General features: G+C 34.3%; 2 protein-coding genes across 4 annotated transcripts in view; one reads left to right on the top strand and one right to left on the bottom strand.

Moving 5' to 3' along the window:
* The window catches only part of LOC134845000 (uncharacterized), a gene marked incomplete at its 5' end in the record, with an annotated part of 41159 nt that extends 29175 nt beyond the window's left edge, over window positions 1-11984 (top strand). Inside the window, 8 exon segments of the mRNA XM_063861830.1 lie at window positions 272-444; window positions 3752-4034; window positions 4357-5082; window positions 5389-5592; window positions 6080-6252; window positions 6835-6900; window positions 9014-9183; window positions 11876-11984. Of these exon segments, the coding sequence (XP_063717900.1) occupies window positions 272-444; window positions 3752-4034; window positions 4357-5082; window positions 5389-5592; window positions 6080-6252; window positions 6835-6900; window positions 9014-9052 (1664 nt within the window).
* The window catches only part of LOC134845320 (Bardet-Biedl syndrome 2 protein homolog), a 342396-nt gene that overhangs the window by 211572 nt on the left and 115012 nt on the right, over window positions 1-15812 (bottom strand). The window lies entirely within an intron of this gene.

Raw genomic sequence — 15812 nt, 5'->3', positions numbered from 1 at the left:
GAACTATGCTACTTAGATTTATGCTTTTATTTTATGGGCCTACTGAAACAACTTTGCCGCAAAAGATCCAAAGTCATCAACTCATTTCAGAGTATCATTTAGAGTCCAAAGCATAAACCAAACCCAACCTCATTTGCAAAATCATAAAATTACAGAGTCAGCAGATTAATATCCACGATTTTCAGTTGATTCTAATGTAATCCGAGATTGTTTTTCTTTCAATTTTTCAAAAGAAAAAATTAAAAATCCAGTTTTTTCTTTTTTTTTCAAGCGTTGATGCGTGCGACAGAGTCTTCACAGAACATCCAGATTGTCTCACCTGGTGAAGAGCCACGGAGAGTGCCGACGGAGTCCAGTGGGAGGAAACAAAGGACGCCGAGAAAACCAAAGTCGGCCAAGAGAACCAGGACTTCCGTCACCAGTCGCACATACCCACCACTCATGGTAAGTTAATTAGCTTCGTTGGACTCACAAAGTTATCTATAATTTTATCTGAGCTCAAGTTTGTTTCAAAACTAGGAGGAAGAGGGGTGTTGTTGATGCTTTCTTCCAAAAAATTTAGCCCTCATCGCCAAAAGGGTCCTTACTTTATACTATCTTACAAATTCATTTTATGACTCTGGTCAATGGACTGCGTGTTTCTCAAAACAGAGAAAAAATGTTTCAATATATACCAGCAAAACTGCGATCACTCGCGATAAAAGACAACTCGCAACAAAAGACAAATTTTATAGAAATTGACAACTCACAAAATTTGAAAACTCAATGATAACTTAAGAATTTTAGTTAAAAGTCACCGGTGGGCGAAAAGTGGCTCTAAATTTTGTATAAAGTCCTACCACGTTGGCGCGACAACGGCGGTGAGTTTATTGCGAGTTGTATTTTAATACCAGTTGTGTTTCCTTGCGAGTTGTCGCGTCTTTGGTTTTACTCGTAGCTATGATCATAAAAAAAACAATCAGGGAATTTGATGTTCTTTTGGAAGTCGCAGAAGTTATTTTACTATAAAATCAAAAGGTTGTGATGTAGGCAAAAAATAGTTATCAAGTTTATAACCCCGCATTTGTTAACCCCTTTTTCTTAACCTCCTCTCATTTAACACCAGATTAGATAACTAAGTTTAATTTGAGCCCTTTTTAAAAACAACTGTCTGAATCAAACTGATTTTTTTTTAAAAAAGATTCAAAACCAAAGCGCCGGTAAACATCAAAGCTTTAATTGCAAAGAAATATGCAAGAAAAAGCAAAGTATCTTACACGCTACTAAAAACGGTTTAGATTTAAAAAAAGTGACCGTGCATGTAGTCTAGACTTTGATATGAATTTGATTTGATTTTGAGAACTAATCCAACTGGCATGATATAAACTAGTAGCCCAAAAAATAGATGTGTCCAAACTTAAACATGATTTTGATTTTTTCTGCGATTGATTTCAAAAATTATATGAAACAGTTGATTTCAAAAATTATGTGAAGCGGATAAAGTTTGTGACAAAAAATTCTATGCGTTTTTCATACACTAATTATTATAAGGTAAAGCTGATTTAAATTTTGGAACCATCTATTTTTTTCCTTCAGTTTTTGTTTCAATTGTCGCAAAAAACTCATTGTCTAACAACTTCGCCAGCTCCTAGACCAATCTAGCATCCGGCCAAAGGTGCAATCGTTCCGGGACTAAGCTGCTAGAGACAGCATTTTTCGATTGCGAGTCAAGACATTGCATTTTTCGCCTTTCCGGCAGACTGCAATGAGACGTCTGTTCCAACAATGTTTATTTATTTCAAAAATTCATTTTAAAAACAAATGAACAAACTTTTTAACCGATGTTGGCCATAGCGTGAAAGAATAACAAATCAGATTTTTTTTCACGAAGACGCCTAATATTCAGCTATTTTTGTTAAGGACGCCTTAGTTTCAACTTTTTTGTAAATTAGTGCCCACTGCAGGCATTAACGAATTTGAGTTTTCGAACGAAAGTATCTTTTTCTTTACATTTTTTCTTTTACTTTCCAAATACTTTCCAAAATGCTACACCCTGCTACAGCGTTTGTTTTTTTTTCGGCCCAGACAGGTGATGCCGCATCTCTTTGTCTTCAAAATGAAGGGAGAGTTGGACTTCTTGACTCGTGACAAGGAATTTTTTTATGTAGTTGGATTCAAAAAATACAAGCAAAGCTTGACAATTTTTGCAAATTTTTTGCCTTTTTTTGTTCCATTGCCAACTATTTGACCTTCTTCGACTATTTCATCCTGCGAATTTTTTACAGCATCTTTTTCAAAAACCATTTAGGGTAATGTAAATTCGTGGTTTGTTTTTTTTCCACTCCCTTTCTTATCCGAGTTTCTTAGTTTTTTGTATATAAAATTGCGGAAAACGAAAGAACCAAGCCGACAGCAATTTTGAGCAAAACCTTCTAAATTCCCTTATCAGGGGCGATATTTTCTAAGGCTTCTCAAAAAGAGTGTTAGGTGTATTTCGTTTGCTTTAGGTGGGAAAACATATATGCACGCGAGAGCTATACCTGAAAGGCCAAATAGTAACGAACAATATGAAGAGTAAAAACTTTAAGGAGTGACATTAAAAGGTCTGTCAGCCAACCAAAAATTTGATTTTTCTAGCACATGTTGGATTCCAGGTTCGCCGAAAAACCAAATCTCTCGCAATCTTTTTGTCTACGGTTGAATAGTGAAGTTTTTTTTGAATAATTTGGGCATTTCAAAGTTGCTGGTTACTGGGGAGACTGTTAAAACCAGTTTTCGTTTGTTGTTTAGTCGTTGTGCATTTCAAACTATGTTTTTTTTAATTGGTAGGGCTAGTTGCGAGGCAATGCTGTCCATTATGGGATAAATTGTGGTTGTGACAGCAAGAATTGGGGTATGAATATCGCTCAGACCCATGATACTTTTCAAAGCTAGTCAAGCATCCCGTTTTCCGATAGAAAATTCATGATTATGTTCACCCTTCGTTCTAACAAACTTTTCTCCATCCGTAATTGTTGTTGATATACTGAGAAGTTTCTGTTCGTAGAGGTTTTTGTTTTTATTTAAGAGGCCAAAATGTGCTCTGGATAGGCGCACAGTTTTGTGTCTGTTTGTTCCTGGGTTCCAGAGACGAGTCTTTCAACATATTAAAAATTTGTCAGAACAATCAAAGAAAATAAAAGAACAAAAGAAGAACAAAAGGAGCGTCCTTGTTGCTGAATCCGCTTACAATTCACAAAATGCACAGTTGGCCTTGTTATTTTGCGTTTAAGAAAGTACTCGTGGCCTTTTATCACTACTGTTTGTTTTTGGAAGTGTATGTAAAATGGACACTTGCGTTAAGCATTAAAGCTCAAAGAATGGTATAAGAATGTTTAAATAGCAGGGCAGGTTTCTCTAAATAAAACTCACAAACGCTTTCTGTTTTCTTCAATTAGCACTATGTGGGTTATCTCTGTTTTAAATGCCTGAACGAGGAATTAATTCCTTAGCTAGTCAAAAGGCAATAATTTTTAGTCAAGTGCATCAAATGAATTAAGAATATTTTTTTGGGCTGGATCAAAATAATTGGAATACTGCTATTATTGTAGTCATACTGAAATTGAAACAAATTATAGGTTTTAAAAGAGGTTAAATTTTAATGAGGTTATCATGTTACTTGGGGTTATAAGAAAAGGGGTGCAAACAAGGGGGTAAAATAACGTGGGCTTCAAGAGCGGGACATCGCAATAACTAGAAACTACAGCTTATACAATGTCTTAAAACCTTTCAGGCAAAAACTGATAGCTCGAAGAAACAAATAGCAGCACGAGGTGTGTCTGCCAAAAACATCGAAGCGTCTGTTCAGAAGAGGCTGCTGGCCAGAAAATCCTCCCAGCAGCCCCTAGTGTCAATCAAATCACCCACCCTGGACAGAGTTGTCAAAGAAGTTGGATCAGCCAGGGAAAGGACAGCTGGTGGTTCTTTATTCGGTCAACTGACTGATTTGAAAGTTGCCAAAAATCTTCAGAAAAAGAAAAATTTGCTAGTCGCGCAGAGGCAAACTGCTTTTACACGTACGCTGTTTTTTATTCGTTTTTTTATATCCTATTTTGGAATCTTAGTAACATGCCTTAAAAAATTAAATTTATACAGAATGATTTTAGTTTTTGCCCAGCTAATTCTGTATTCTGTTTTAAAAGATTTTATTCGAAAAGAAGTGACTTTTAAAAGGTTTTTTAACAAACTTTCATTGTGCGAAACAACGCAAACTAGCTATGATTTTTTCGTTGTAAATTGAGTTTTGGTTTGAATAAAACAAAAACAAATTTTATCTTCTTTTAAACAACCGGAAAGGCTAGCTGCAAAAAATTGTTTAACAGATTTTTGGGATTTTAGCTTACACATCACAGAATGCTGCAATTGCAAACTGGACATCCAACTCATCGAACAATTACAATTCTTATCCTCAACCGACAGTGAAGGAAATAGATCCCCCCAAGGTACCTGCAAGACCAGCCCCGTCGGCGAAAAGACGACAGACGTACCCGATAATCCGAGACAAAACTCCAGGCAACTCGGATGTCATAGCAAACGAATCGACCATTAGCAACAGTTTTCGAGTTCCGAAATTATCGAATGACATCGGTAAAGCTCTTGGAAATAAATCAGGAAATGATGATACAAAAACAAAAAGCAACGCGCAGGACGATTCAGATGTTTACAATAGTGTTGGACCTCAAGATCGAAGAAAATCAACGCCGAATTTACAATTCAAAGAACTCGGTGTTCTAACGCCTCGTTTTCAGAATTTCGAAGAAGGCGACAATTCATTCCATCTGAATGTTGAAGATTTGTTGCGCTATGACAGCACTGATCAAGATGGAGACGTGAGTGGTCGGTGCCTGGATTTCGAGGATCCCAAAGGTACTCCTGGAAAGCTACAGACCACGCCGGTGGTCGAAGAAGTTATCGGGTCAGAGAACTCGTCTAATAAACCAACGGGAAGTAAAGAGTCGCAGAAATCTGACGGCGCGATGAGCTACACCATCCGTGCACAATCATGTGCGAAATCACACTCCCACGGAAGTTGTTCGCCACCCAAATACGAACCCCATATTGAGGGTGAAGAACTTAAGAGATATCCAATTTTTGTTACTCATATAAAAAAATTTTATAATGCAAAAAAAGTCTCTTTTTCTGAACATATTTTTTTAAAAAAAGATGAAACCAAAAAAAAGTATATAAGCAACCTTGACAAAAGGCAAGCGTCATTGATGAAAGAATTGATTTTCAATAAGATTCTGTTGCAATTTGCTTGAGCCATCATCTATAATACCTAAATTATGTATATCATTTAAGGATTTAACCATTTAGAATTAATACTTGAGTGATTTTTATTTAATAACCTAATGTTAGTTATGATTGCAGGATCGAGTCGAGCTCCTTTCATGATGACTCCGAAGGGTTTTGGGAAAACGAAGAGCTATGTCCCCCCAAAGAATCTAGACTTGAATGGACAATTGCACTCATTCGAACCTAAAAACACTCCCAGGACCCTGGAGAAGATAATGCAGATGGCGAACCAACAAGCCAAGCTCATATCGAATAGTTCTCATAACATCAACTCGTTTGGTAAGAAAATGCTATCATATTTTCCAGCCATAAAGCATCCGAAAAAAAGATTATGTAGCAAATAAGCAAGTCACAAAATACACAACAAGAGCTCATAAATTAAACAGAATCGAGATGAGAAAACAAACTTACGCAAGAATCATTAAAAAAATAACTTTTTTTTTCGTACGATTGTTTTCTTATCTCGACTCTGATTGGTTTATGATGTTCTACTTTATGACCTGTCAAAATTTTGACTGCATTCTCAAAAAAACACTGACTCCAAACCAGGAGAGTAACACTCAAAATGGTAAAATATAATAACAGAGTAATTAAAAAGCCCGTTAAAACCATTGAATAGTTTAGTGCAAAAAATGGACCCATTTGAGAATTGATTGATACAAAAGTAAGTAATTATTATAAATTATCATAATTACTTTGTTTTATATCTGTCGATTCTCAAGTTTTTTGATTTTTTTTTTCGGCTCGATTTCTAGTGTCGATTTAGACTCCCTGAATGAGGGGAGCTTCAAGTTCAAACCGCCCCCCACTCGACTGAAGAGTGGAGAAAACCTTGTTTCCCATACGCAGACCACCCCTCTCTCCTCCTCCAGTGGGAAAACATCATCAACCATCAGCAGTGCCAACATCAACGACAAATGGGCTGTCGAAGCCAGAAAGGTGCAGTGTAATTTTGAACAGTTTTTCACATCGAAAGCGTGAAAAGTTTCGCTGAAATTTTCAACAGAAAGTTTGAAAAAATTTTCGTATTCGACTTCAATTTCCGAATAATAGGCAATATTTTTTGCTCAATTTTAGTTACCTAAAAGAAAACTCGTAGGGGGAAAAGTGCTGTACAATTTCAAAGCCCTTTAATTCAAAATTTGGTATGCAAAAACATTCTGCAACTTTTTTTACGTGCTTTTCACGAGAAATTTTGTTTTTGGAATTTTAAATTTTCTGGTTTATTTAAGGCGAGATGATAATAGAGTGACAATGACTGGTGACGGTTGATAATTCATTTCAAACCGTCTTTTGCTATGACTAAAATAGCAACTATCACAAGCACCGCTCCCCCCATCCAACAACAACATGACTAACCCTTCTTTTTGAGGACAATTTCAAACTCTTATTCTTATTGACTTATTGATTGATTTTGATATCGTTTCTGTGGTAGCAAGATTCTATTGTACAAATAATATGCTTCTTTGAAGTATTCCGACAAATAGGTCTTAATCCAACTGATTTTTTTATGGTGTTTAGACCCAACAAGCAATAAAAGAATACATCCACAGCCCCAGGAAGTCTACGTCTTCGAACAAGAAACCAGTGAGTGATGAAGTTTTTGCAACTGAAAATTTCCATAGTTTCGATGAAATGTTTTTCGATGAACAAAAAACTGAAACAAATGTATCACTCAAAATTGCTCCAAAAAGCGGAGTTTGCGGTATCCGCAACAAAGTTTGTAAAACTCGAAAAATTTTGTGGAATCCACAAAAAAATATGCGTTATTGCGTTATAGTTTACATTTTTGCGGAACCCGCTCACATTTACGGAATCCGCGTACAATTTGCGCAATCCGCATGCAATTTGCGGAAACCCCTTGCATCATTGAAGTCTACACTGAAATTTCGATGAATCTGCTGATATTTGCGGCATCCGCATACAATTGGTAGAATCCAATGACATTTGCAGGTTGGAGCAACTAGCTATATTCACTCGTTGCAGAATACGCGACAAAACTAATGTGCCAAAAAACTTACGTTAGTCATTTGTGCGCGGAAACCACGGAAACTTTGTTAATGGAATCCACTCACAGTTTGGAACTTGTTGAAGATTTGTCTCTGGATTTCAGTGGGTCACAGACACCAAAAATGTAAGGCTCAATTTGGCCTCGTAATAATGTTTTGTTCACGCTCAAATTGAATTTTCGCGCTTTGATATTGATTTTTTTATCAAGCGAAAAAATCCAATGTCAAACTGCGAAAGGTTGATGGTAAAACATGATCGAACTCCGGTTTCGAAAACGGGTTTTAAAAACAGATTTAAGAAATTGAATTATTGTTTCAGTTTTTTAAGACTGGGTTGTCTCATCAACAAATGTCAATTGTAAATCATTCTTGAAATTCAAAGAACTTCAAGGCCAAAATTTTTTTTTGAAATTTGACAGTTCAAAATTTTGTTTTGTTTTCTTGCGTTCATCGACTATTTTCAAAATTTCTGTCAGGTGTCTGACAATATGTGTGCTCGTTTCAGGACGCAGCTCTAGATGTTCTAATTGCAGCTAACATAACTGATGTAGTTTTTGGTAATAATTAAATTTATGAAAAATTGATCTCTAAATCCTTAACGGGAAATGTCAATTGTTATTTTATACCAGTTATAATAAATCGACTCAGGTTGCAATGATATTTTAGTTGTTGTTTTGTTTTCAAGAAAAATTATTGAAATATTTTTTCACCTAATTAAGATTATTGTAGATTTTTCGTCGTCTGTCTTTTTATTTTGAATTTTTTTGCTAAATTTTTTGTTGTTCAATAAGGTCCTTAAAAACTTTTTAATGCATTATTTTCAAGTTTGGTGGCTAGTTTTGCCAGAAGCTATCGGAAGATTTGAGGTGCGCTGAATTTTTAAAAATTATATGGGTTTGCAATTATTTCAGGATTTGAAAGATAATTTTCAGGGATATTAAAACAGTTTAACATTTACTCACCTCACCGGTGATCAATTGAAGTGAATCAACTTAATTAATGCAATAGTTCTATTAAACGAAAGTTACATTCATTGGTACCTTAACTTTTGGCTGTGTGTGCAAAAGGCAATGAAAATTTTATGGCAGTATAAAATTTTAATTTCATTTATACTCCAAGCAACTTGGGACATAATATAAGGCTGTGGAAGTTTTGAAGTTTTTGCTGCTATAACGCAATAAATGATTCGTTTTTTGACCGTTTTTCTTGTTGTTTTTCAAATATTTTCGGTTTTTTTTGTTTTTCAATTTCTGTAACCATTTTCAACCTTCTATTGAATGTGACTATTTTTGAAACGTTTAATGATTCTGTAAAAATATTTTATTTACTCCAGGTATGAATTTTCGAATTCTTGTATTTATTGTCTCCTCAGAAAGTGCAATTAATCTATGAATGTTACATTCATGTTGACTATTTTAGCGATCGAAGTCAAAAGTCAACGCAGATGGTACTTAAAATCTCTCTAATCTTATTCGCTTATTTCTGATCGCTCTGTGAGTTGCAATAAAATAGAGGAAGAAAATGAGAAAAAAAGACTTTTTTGATAGAACAAAAACGCTATTTTATAAATAAACTTTTTCATTGGCAAAACCCTTGCTTTATTTTTTTTCGCGTCTTCTTCAGTATGTGTATTGTTTGGTTTTGTATGAATTATGTATGTCTGAGACAGTAACATATCTGATGTGTTGCAGATTGCAGAAATGAAAGTCCGAAGCCTAACCCCCTATTAGGAGAAAGAGGAGTTGATCGACCGAAGACATCTAACAAAACAGCTGGTGGTGCTGCCGGAGAAAAGAGCGCAGACTGCTGGTCCCAGATGACCTACTCACCTCTGCCATCCCAAACACCAGTTGCAGGCCAAGTAAGTCAGTATCATTTATCTGCTTCCAAAAATAAATAAGGTTGTTTTTAACACACCAATCATTTCAGTCTAATTTTCCATTTATTTCCAAATTAAGCTGAAATAATTGTCCATTTAATTTTTTTTCACATTTTTTTGATTGATTAACCAACACACATCAAAACTCTAAAATGGGAAAAACTATAAGCTTGATTAAGCAACTGTTTAAGAGTAATCAACGTAATGAGTACTCTTTATAAAGGTCTTGCTGATTTTTTTTTGTTTTTTTTTTCAGGAAAACGTCTTGAAATGCTCTGATAACTACAGATGTGCATTCATACAAATTAAAGCATTTATGGATGCACTTGAATTCATATGCACTAAATGAGTTCAAATTAAATTCATCTGCTGATATTTACGTAATCAGCACTCGCCAAATACGAATGTTGAAATGGCGCGAAAAAACGTGAACGATTTCTGGTTTCGAAAGTGGAATTTAGTTTTTAGATTTCCAGCGGAATAAAAACTCTACATATTGATTCAGATTTCTCAAGTTGGGTTAAGGGTTTCAAAAAGCGCCACTCATAAATTGTTCTAAAAAATCAAAAAGCTGCTTAAAGGGCACTTTTTTTTCTTTGAATTTCGAAAGTTGAGATTTTTTCAACAAAGTCAGTTGGCAATGCTTTGAATTTTAGTCTAAATTGGTTTCCTCATAACCAATTTTTAGTGTGACAGAACGAAATGAAGAAACTTCTTGTCGTTTTTTTGAAAAAAAAATATTAAAAATTTGACCACGTTTAAGTTTAATTTTTTTGCGGTTTGTATTTGTTTTTTTTTTGTAAGCTCAAGTCAACCTCATTTGCTAAGAAAACTTGTCTCGCTTTCCAGTCACGAAAATGTAAGGGCCCCAAAAACCTGAGCGCATTTACTTTCGAAGGTGTACTTTAAATTTTAGAATTCCCAGCGAAATAAAAAAACACTTATTGACCCAGTTTTTATTATTTTTGTTAATTTGAAAAAGGCATGATTATAGCTATTGCAAACTTCTGTTGTCGATGATGGTGCTTTTTCACACTCTTTAAAACGCTTTTGCTTCAATTGGCAAGCATTCTGAAACCAGTTTTCTTTGACCTTCAGAGACCAAAGCCAGAAACTTTGGGTAGGCTAGGAAATTGAGTGTACATCAAACTCAGAAAAACAGAAATCCACACAAAAACAATTTAAAAAACCGGGAAAAACAAACTGATTTTGGCAAGTAGCAATAGTTTGATTAAACAGAGCCAGCGGCAACTATCAAATCCTTCTAAAAGACTTAGGGGTGGGCTTGCTTAGCGTGCGTTGATGCTAAGAGCCGATATCCGACGGCATTTTCTGTAAAATGTTTTGTTTCGAGGGACTAGCAAACCTGCCTGACGAGGCAAAAATTCGTAACAGGCGAAAACTCGTAACACGCTACAATTCGTAACAAGCAACAATTCTTAACAAGCGACAATTCGTAACAGTAGATTAAGCGGGGAACACTTCTCCACGCAAAGTTGTCCTTTTGTGCCAGATGTCAGCGAAGCGGAGCAAAGCGGAGCCAGCGTATTCTACATGCCAATGCCTTGTTACGAATTGTCGCTTGTTGCGAATTGTCGCCTGTTACGATTTGCCGCCTGTTACGAATGGTCGTCCCACTCAAACCTGCAAGGTATATCAGCCCAATTAAATTCGAACAGGACTGATATTGACGTTCAAATTTCCTACATTAATGTACAAAAGATCAAAGGTTTTTAATTAAATAGTTCATTACAGGTGTTTTTGTTCTTTGTTTTTTTTTTCAGGAAAAATTCTTACAATGCTATGCTGTAAAAACAACAGAAAGAAAGTTTTAAAAATTAGTGCTTTTATGAAAGCAGTTAAGTTGATATGAGACGCTCTAATTAGAAAAACTTGAAAGAATGCTTTGTTGATAAAAACCCACCTTTAGATTGAACGGCCTTTACTAACCTAATTGAAAGGGTTTCTGAGTTTTTCCAGTTTAATTTTTCACCTATTTATTTTATTGGCTTAAATGTTGATTGGCCATACTTGTTGTTTGACTTTCACAGTTTGCTTTTGTGATTTGGTTCTAAAATGAATTCAATTATATTTGTTACAGTGAAGGCAAAACACGCTCTTCCATTACAAAAAAGCATTTTTTTTGTGAAAAAACGTTTTTTTTTTAGAATTCTTAGTGGAAAAAAACAGATCTACCCATAAAAAGTTTTTTTGGTTTAGTTTTTCATGAAAAGGCGTTTTAAGAGTTTCCCAGTTTTGTAGATTTACAATTGAAAATTGTTTAAAAACTTCATATGGCATTTTCATTAGGGAAACTTGGTAAAAAAAATGGTTCAATTGTTCTTGCCCAAACGCACAATTGCAAGTTAGAATAGCAAAAACCATTCTAAAGTGATATTAAAAAAATTACACTAAATTGCTTGTGATATATTGCTAACGTGAGATATTTTCAAACTTTTTTCAGTTTACTTAGTTCTTTTTTTTAAAATTTATTGAATTTTCTGTTTGCTATATTTCAGAAAGTTGTATTCACAAAAAAGTTCCGTTTTTCTTTTTTTTTTCGTCTAGGTTCATGTCATTTTGCCTTATGGCAAAACTTCTTTTTGTCACTGAATTCCAAAAAGTTACTTCAAATTTTTTTTCTGTAATTTGATTTTTTGTTGTTGTTCTTCAGAAGCTAGCAGACTACCTTGTGTTGAACAGATGAAAACAAAAACATTGAAGACAGAGAAGAGAAGAAAAGACCGCGGCTTGAAAACTAAACCGAAGAAGACTTAGAATATCAAAAACGGAAGGAATGAATTGAAATTTTGCAAAAAGAACTGAAATTACTAGTTATTTCAATTACGGGGTTTTCTTATCATTGGGCAATTTTCGAAATGAACACATAGACTAACCAGCCGCTGTAACAATATGTGCTCCACAAGTCTTGTCATTTGTTCAAGTTATAGGAAAAATTGTATCGCATTTTGGAGTTGTTTGAGTCAGGCCGGATGTTTGAAACGAATAAGCGTTGAAATAGATCAGACAGTTTAGGACCACATAAAAGTAATTTTAAACTGTCCTAAACTGACTGATGGTCGAGCTTATTGGGCATTTGGTTCGTCGCACATATGAAAATAATTTTCTTTTTTGCAGAGCAAAATAACCTGATTGACTTACTTATTAGTGTCACACATTTCGATTCATTCACGTCAAACCTATGAAAAAAAAAATAATAAATCGTTTTTCCTATATAGCTTAAATGATGTTTTTTTTTGTGGCCGATGAAAAATTAGGTAAAAGGTCAACGTAAGTTCAAACAATTCATTTTCCGGGGTGAAATTGATTCTTAATGAAAGCAAGGAAAACTATTCAATTTGTGAAACTGGATAGACCTATTGGAACCTGATCTAAACTATATTTTATGATTGGATAAATTAAATGTTTTACCAATGTAAAGTATTTAATATTAACCAATCATGATCCATCTAACTAACAACCCACTTATTTGTAAGTGCTGAAGTTACTTGTAATTTCAGCACCAGAGAGATTTGAATTTAACTTAGAAATTAGTTGGACTCTCCCGAGCACTTCAGCAGCCGCATTAAACCAGTATACCCTAGATCTATTGAGCCTAGCAGAGACTAGTTAAACAACCTGAGACTAGATAGTATAAGAGTAAGATTAGGATCGGTATTAGACTAAGAAGTTGCACGAATCTATCCGGCCGAAAATAAGATAGCGTGACGAGCAGACGGTGTACCCTATCCGAAATTACTCTATGAGTTAACCACATCGGTCCTAACTCATCTGGTGCGACCATAAGTCTCGAACAAGACCTTAATAGATTAGAATTAACCAAAATAGATTAGAAATTAGACAAAAACATTTACAAAATGTTATACGACAATAATTTAATTGAAATGTCTCTCCGACTCAATAGATCAGAGCCAATATTCCGAACCATAACAGAACTACCCGGAATTGGAAGAAGACCTCGAACCAAAGACGACATACGACAAAGTAGAAACTTGCCGTATAGTTATATGATAGTTCGGCAAAAGCCAGAACAAACTTTTATATTTCGAATACTACTTGCAATGAATTTAGATTTCCATTTGCAAACATAAAACCTTGAAGTTACTCTTCAAAATCATTTCAGGCGCTAAACAAAATTATTAATATACAATAACGATTGATAAAAAGATCTAAGATCGTTCTCCTAAAACTCTGCAGTAATATACAAAATATGTTTGAAAAATATTTATTGAAAAATAAAAATAAAAATTAGTAGCATGACAATAAATGGTTAGTAATCATAAATCATCCTGTTGTTCCAGCTCTATCACCTAAAACATAACAGCAATTATAAACCAACTAACATCATCAAAACACTAAATCTTTCCTTTACACACATTTAAAATTTTATTAAAACTTAAATTCACTTAATTTTAAAACCAGATCATCAAGGCTTATCCTTGGATCTTAAATCATTTTCTACTTAATTAAATTTCAAATTTGATCATCAAGGCTTATCCTTGGATCAAACAGAACAACTTTGTTCTCCCCCACCCACTTAATTAGTGTCTAACGACCTCAAACGTCGATTCACTACCCAACCCTTTCTAAAGACCTAAGACTAATAGAAATTTTTAAACAAAACTAATCATTCAAATTAGGATAAACAGTGAAGAACTTCGGTTATTCATCCTTCACTTGACCCCCCCTCTTACCAGACCCAGGATAAATCTTAGACTTAGTAAGTTTAAAATAGTATCTAACGAACTACTCGCGTTCTAATTATACCTGAACCTTGTGGATCGATTTACTATTCTCCAACCCTCGAACACAATCACTACCCCTAAGTAAGATTAAGTAAGTTAACACCTTAACTTATACTAGCCACGAGAAAGTAAAAAATCATTCTTCGGAATCGATATACCTTTCTCTCCAACCCTGAACAAATAGACCCAGGTTAAGCTAACCAAAAAATCGTAAGAACTAACAGTTTAAGAAAATAGAAATCATTTAACAACCTTTTGCATCCGTCATCCTAAACCTTATGTCATTTAAAAACCTAGGAAATAAACAAACAATCGTTTTACACAATTGTGAAATAGATAACAAAAAATACGACCTTGTAATCACACCTCATACACAAACAGTTGGATACATTCGAACAAAACGACAAACACTAAAAAGAAAAATAATAACGAAACAAAGACAAATAACACGAAAAAGATTTTCAAAAAATCGAAACGCATTTTCAGAATCAGAAACCAACAGTTTAGACGAACTTTACAAACTAAAAGAATCAATAGATAGAAATTGCCCAATTCACGATCAATTATATTTTTCTGACTCAGAAACAACTTCAAATTCATCAAAAAGAGGAAAAAGAAGAATAAAAAAGCAGTACAAACACAAACCAGTACACTTATACAATTGGAATCAACCAATTCGACACATTAATAATTACATATTAACAGTCATCGAACGAAAAAATGAGCTCAACGCACACTCCAGGTGAAGAAAGTCCAGATGATGATGAAATCTTTCCTTTTATAGTAGACGCAGATACTGATAGAGGACAACACATATTTTGTCAAAATTTACTCGTAAATTTATTTGAACCCGGAATCAGTCCATGTAAAACAGAGTTCCCCGATGTAAAAATCAAAAGACAAATCATAGATCACTATCTAAAAGATATATGCAACATAACACAACAGTATGGAATCTACTCCATAGAATTCACCTCACCAAACCATAATAATAGAAAATATACAATTCAAACAGACGATCTTGATTTAGAATTTTCAAAAGTTTTTTCAGAATATATAAAAAGCATCCAATATCATAACTCACAAAGAGCAAACTCCATATTCACCAATGAAGTTTTCGCAATAATATATAGTTATATTTCGATATTAGAAAACGAAATCCCAATAACAAATGTCTCACCGACAGAAACATCTAAACATTTAAGAGTACGACATGAAATCACACTACTCTCTAGTTATTTAAACATCATTAAAGAAAATTTCACGAAAGACGACGTTTCACAGCATACAAAACACGATCTACAAAAAATTTTGGCATGGTTCATAATAGATTATTTCACACACAATATTGATTTAATTGCACAAGCAAGAAAAAATTTTAGACCCCAAAATTCGAACGATGATACCGCTATCACAGAACAATCAGATTATGTTTGGGACCCCGAATGGTCTCATCCCGCATTTATAAGCTTTCCACAATCAATCTCAAGTCAAGCAATAGGTACAATATCTTACATAAGAGATTATGTAAGAGTAATACCATTAACAATTGATGCAACACCATTAAACTATAATACATTTTTACCCGATACACAAAATAATAGTTTAAACTCTACAGTTATACACAATGAAAACCTCAATGGAACTAGGAATCTTACTCAACAAGATATCCAGACACCATCACACTTCATAAATGAAGAAATTGTACACACAACAACTACACAACAAAGTATTTCACCAATACGCCCAAATTTAACAACACCAAGAAATACAAATCCTTCACAAACACAGGTAACCTTACAATCAACCGTTAAACCTTCGGTTGCCCCTAAATATTCACATATG

This window comes from Symsagittifera roscoffensis, chromosome 4, assembly GCF_963678635.1.
Source record: "Symsagittifera roscoffensis chromosome 4, txSymRosc1.1, whole genome shotgun sequence".
Lineage (NCBI taxonomy): Eukaryota > Metazoa > Xenacoelomorpha > Acoela > Convolutidae > Symsagittifera > Symsagittifera roscoffensis.
The sequence above is the reverse complement of the archived record's forward strand: the minus strand, read 5'-3'. Positions and strand labels throughout refer to the sequence as shown.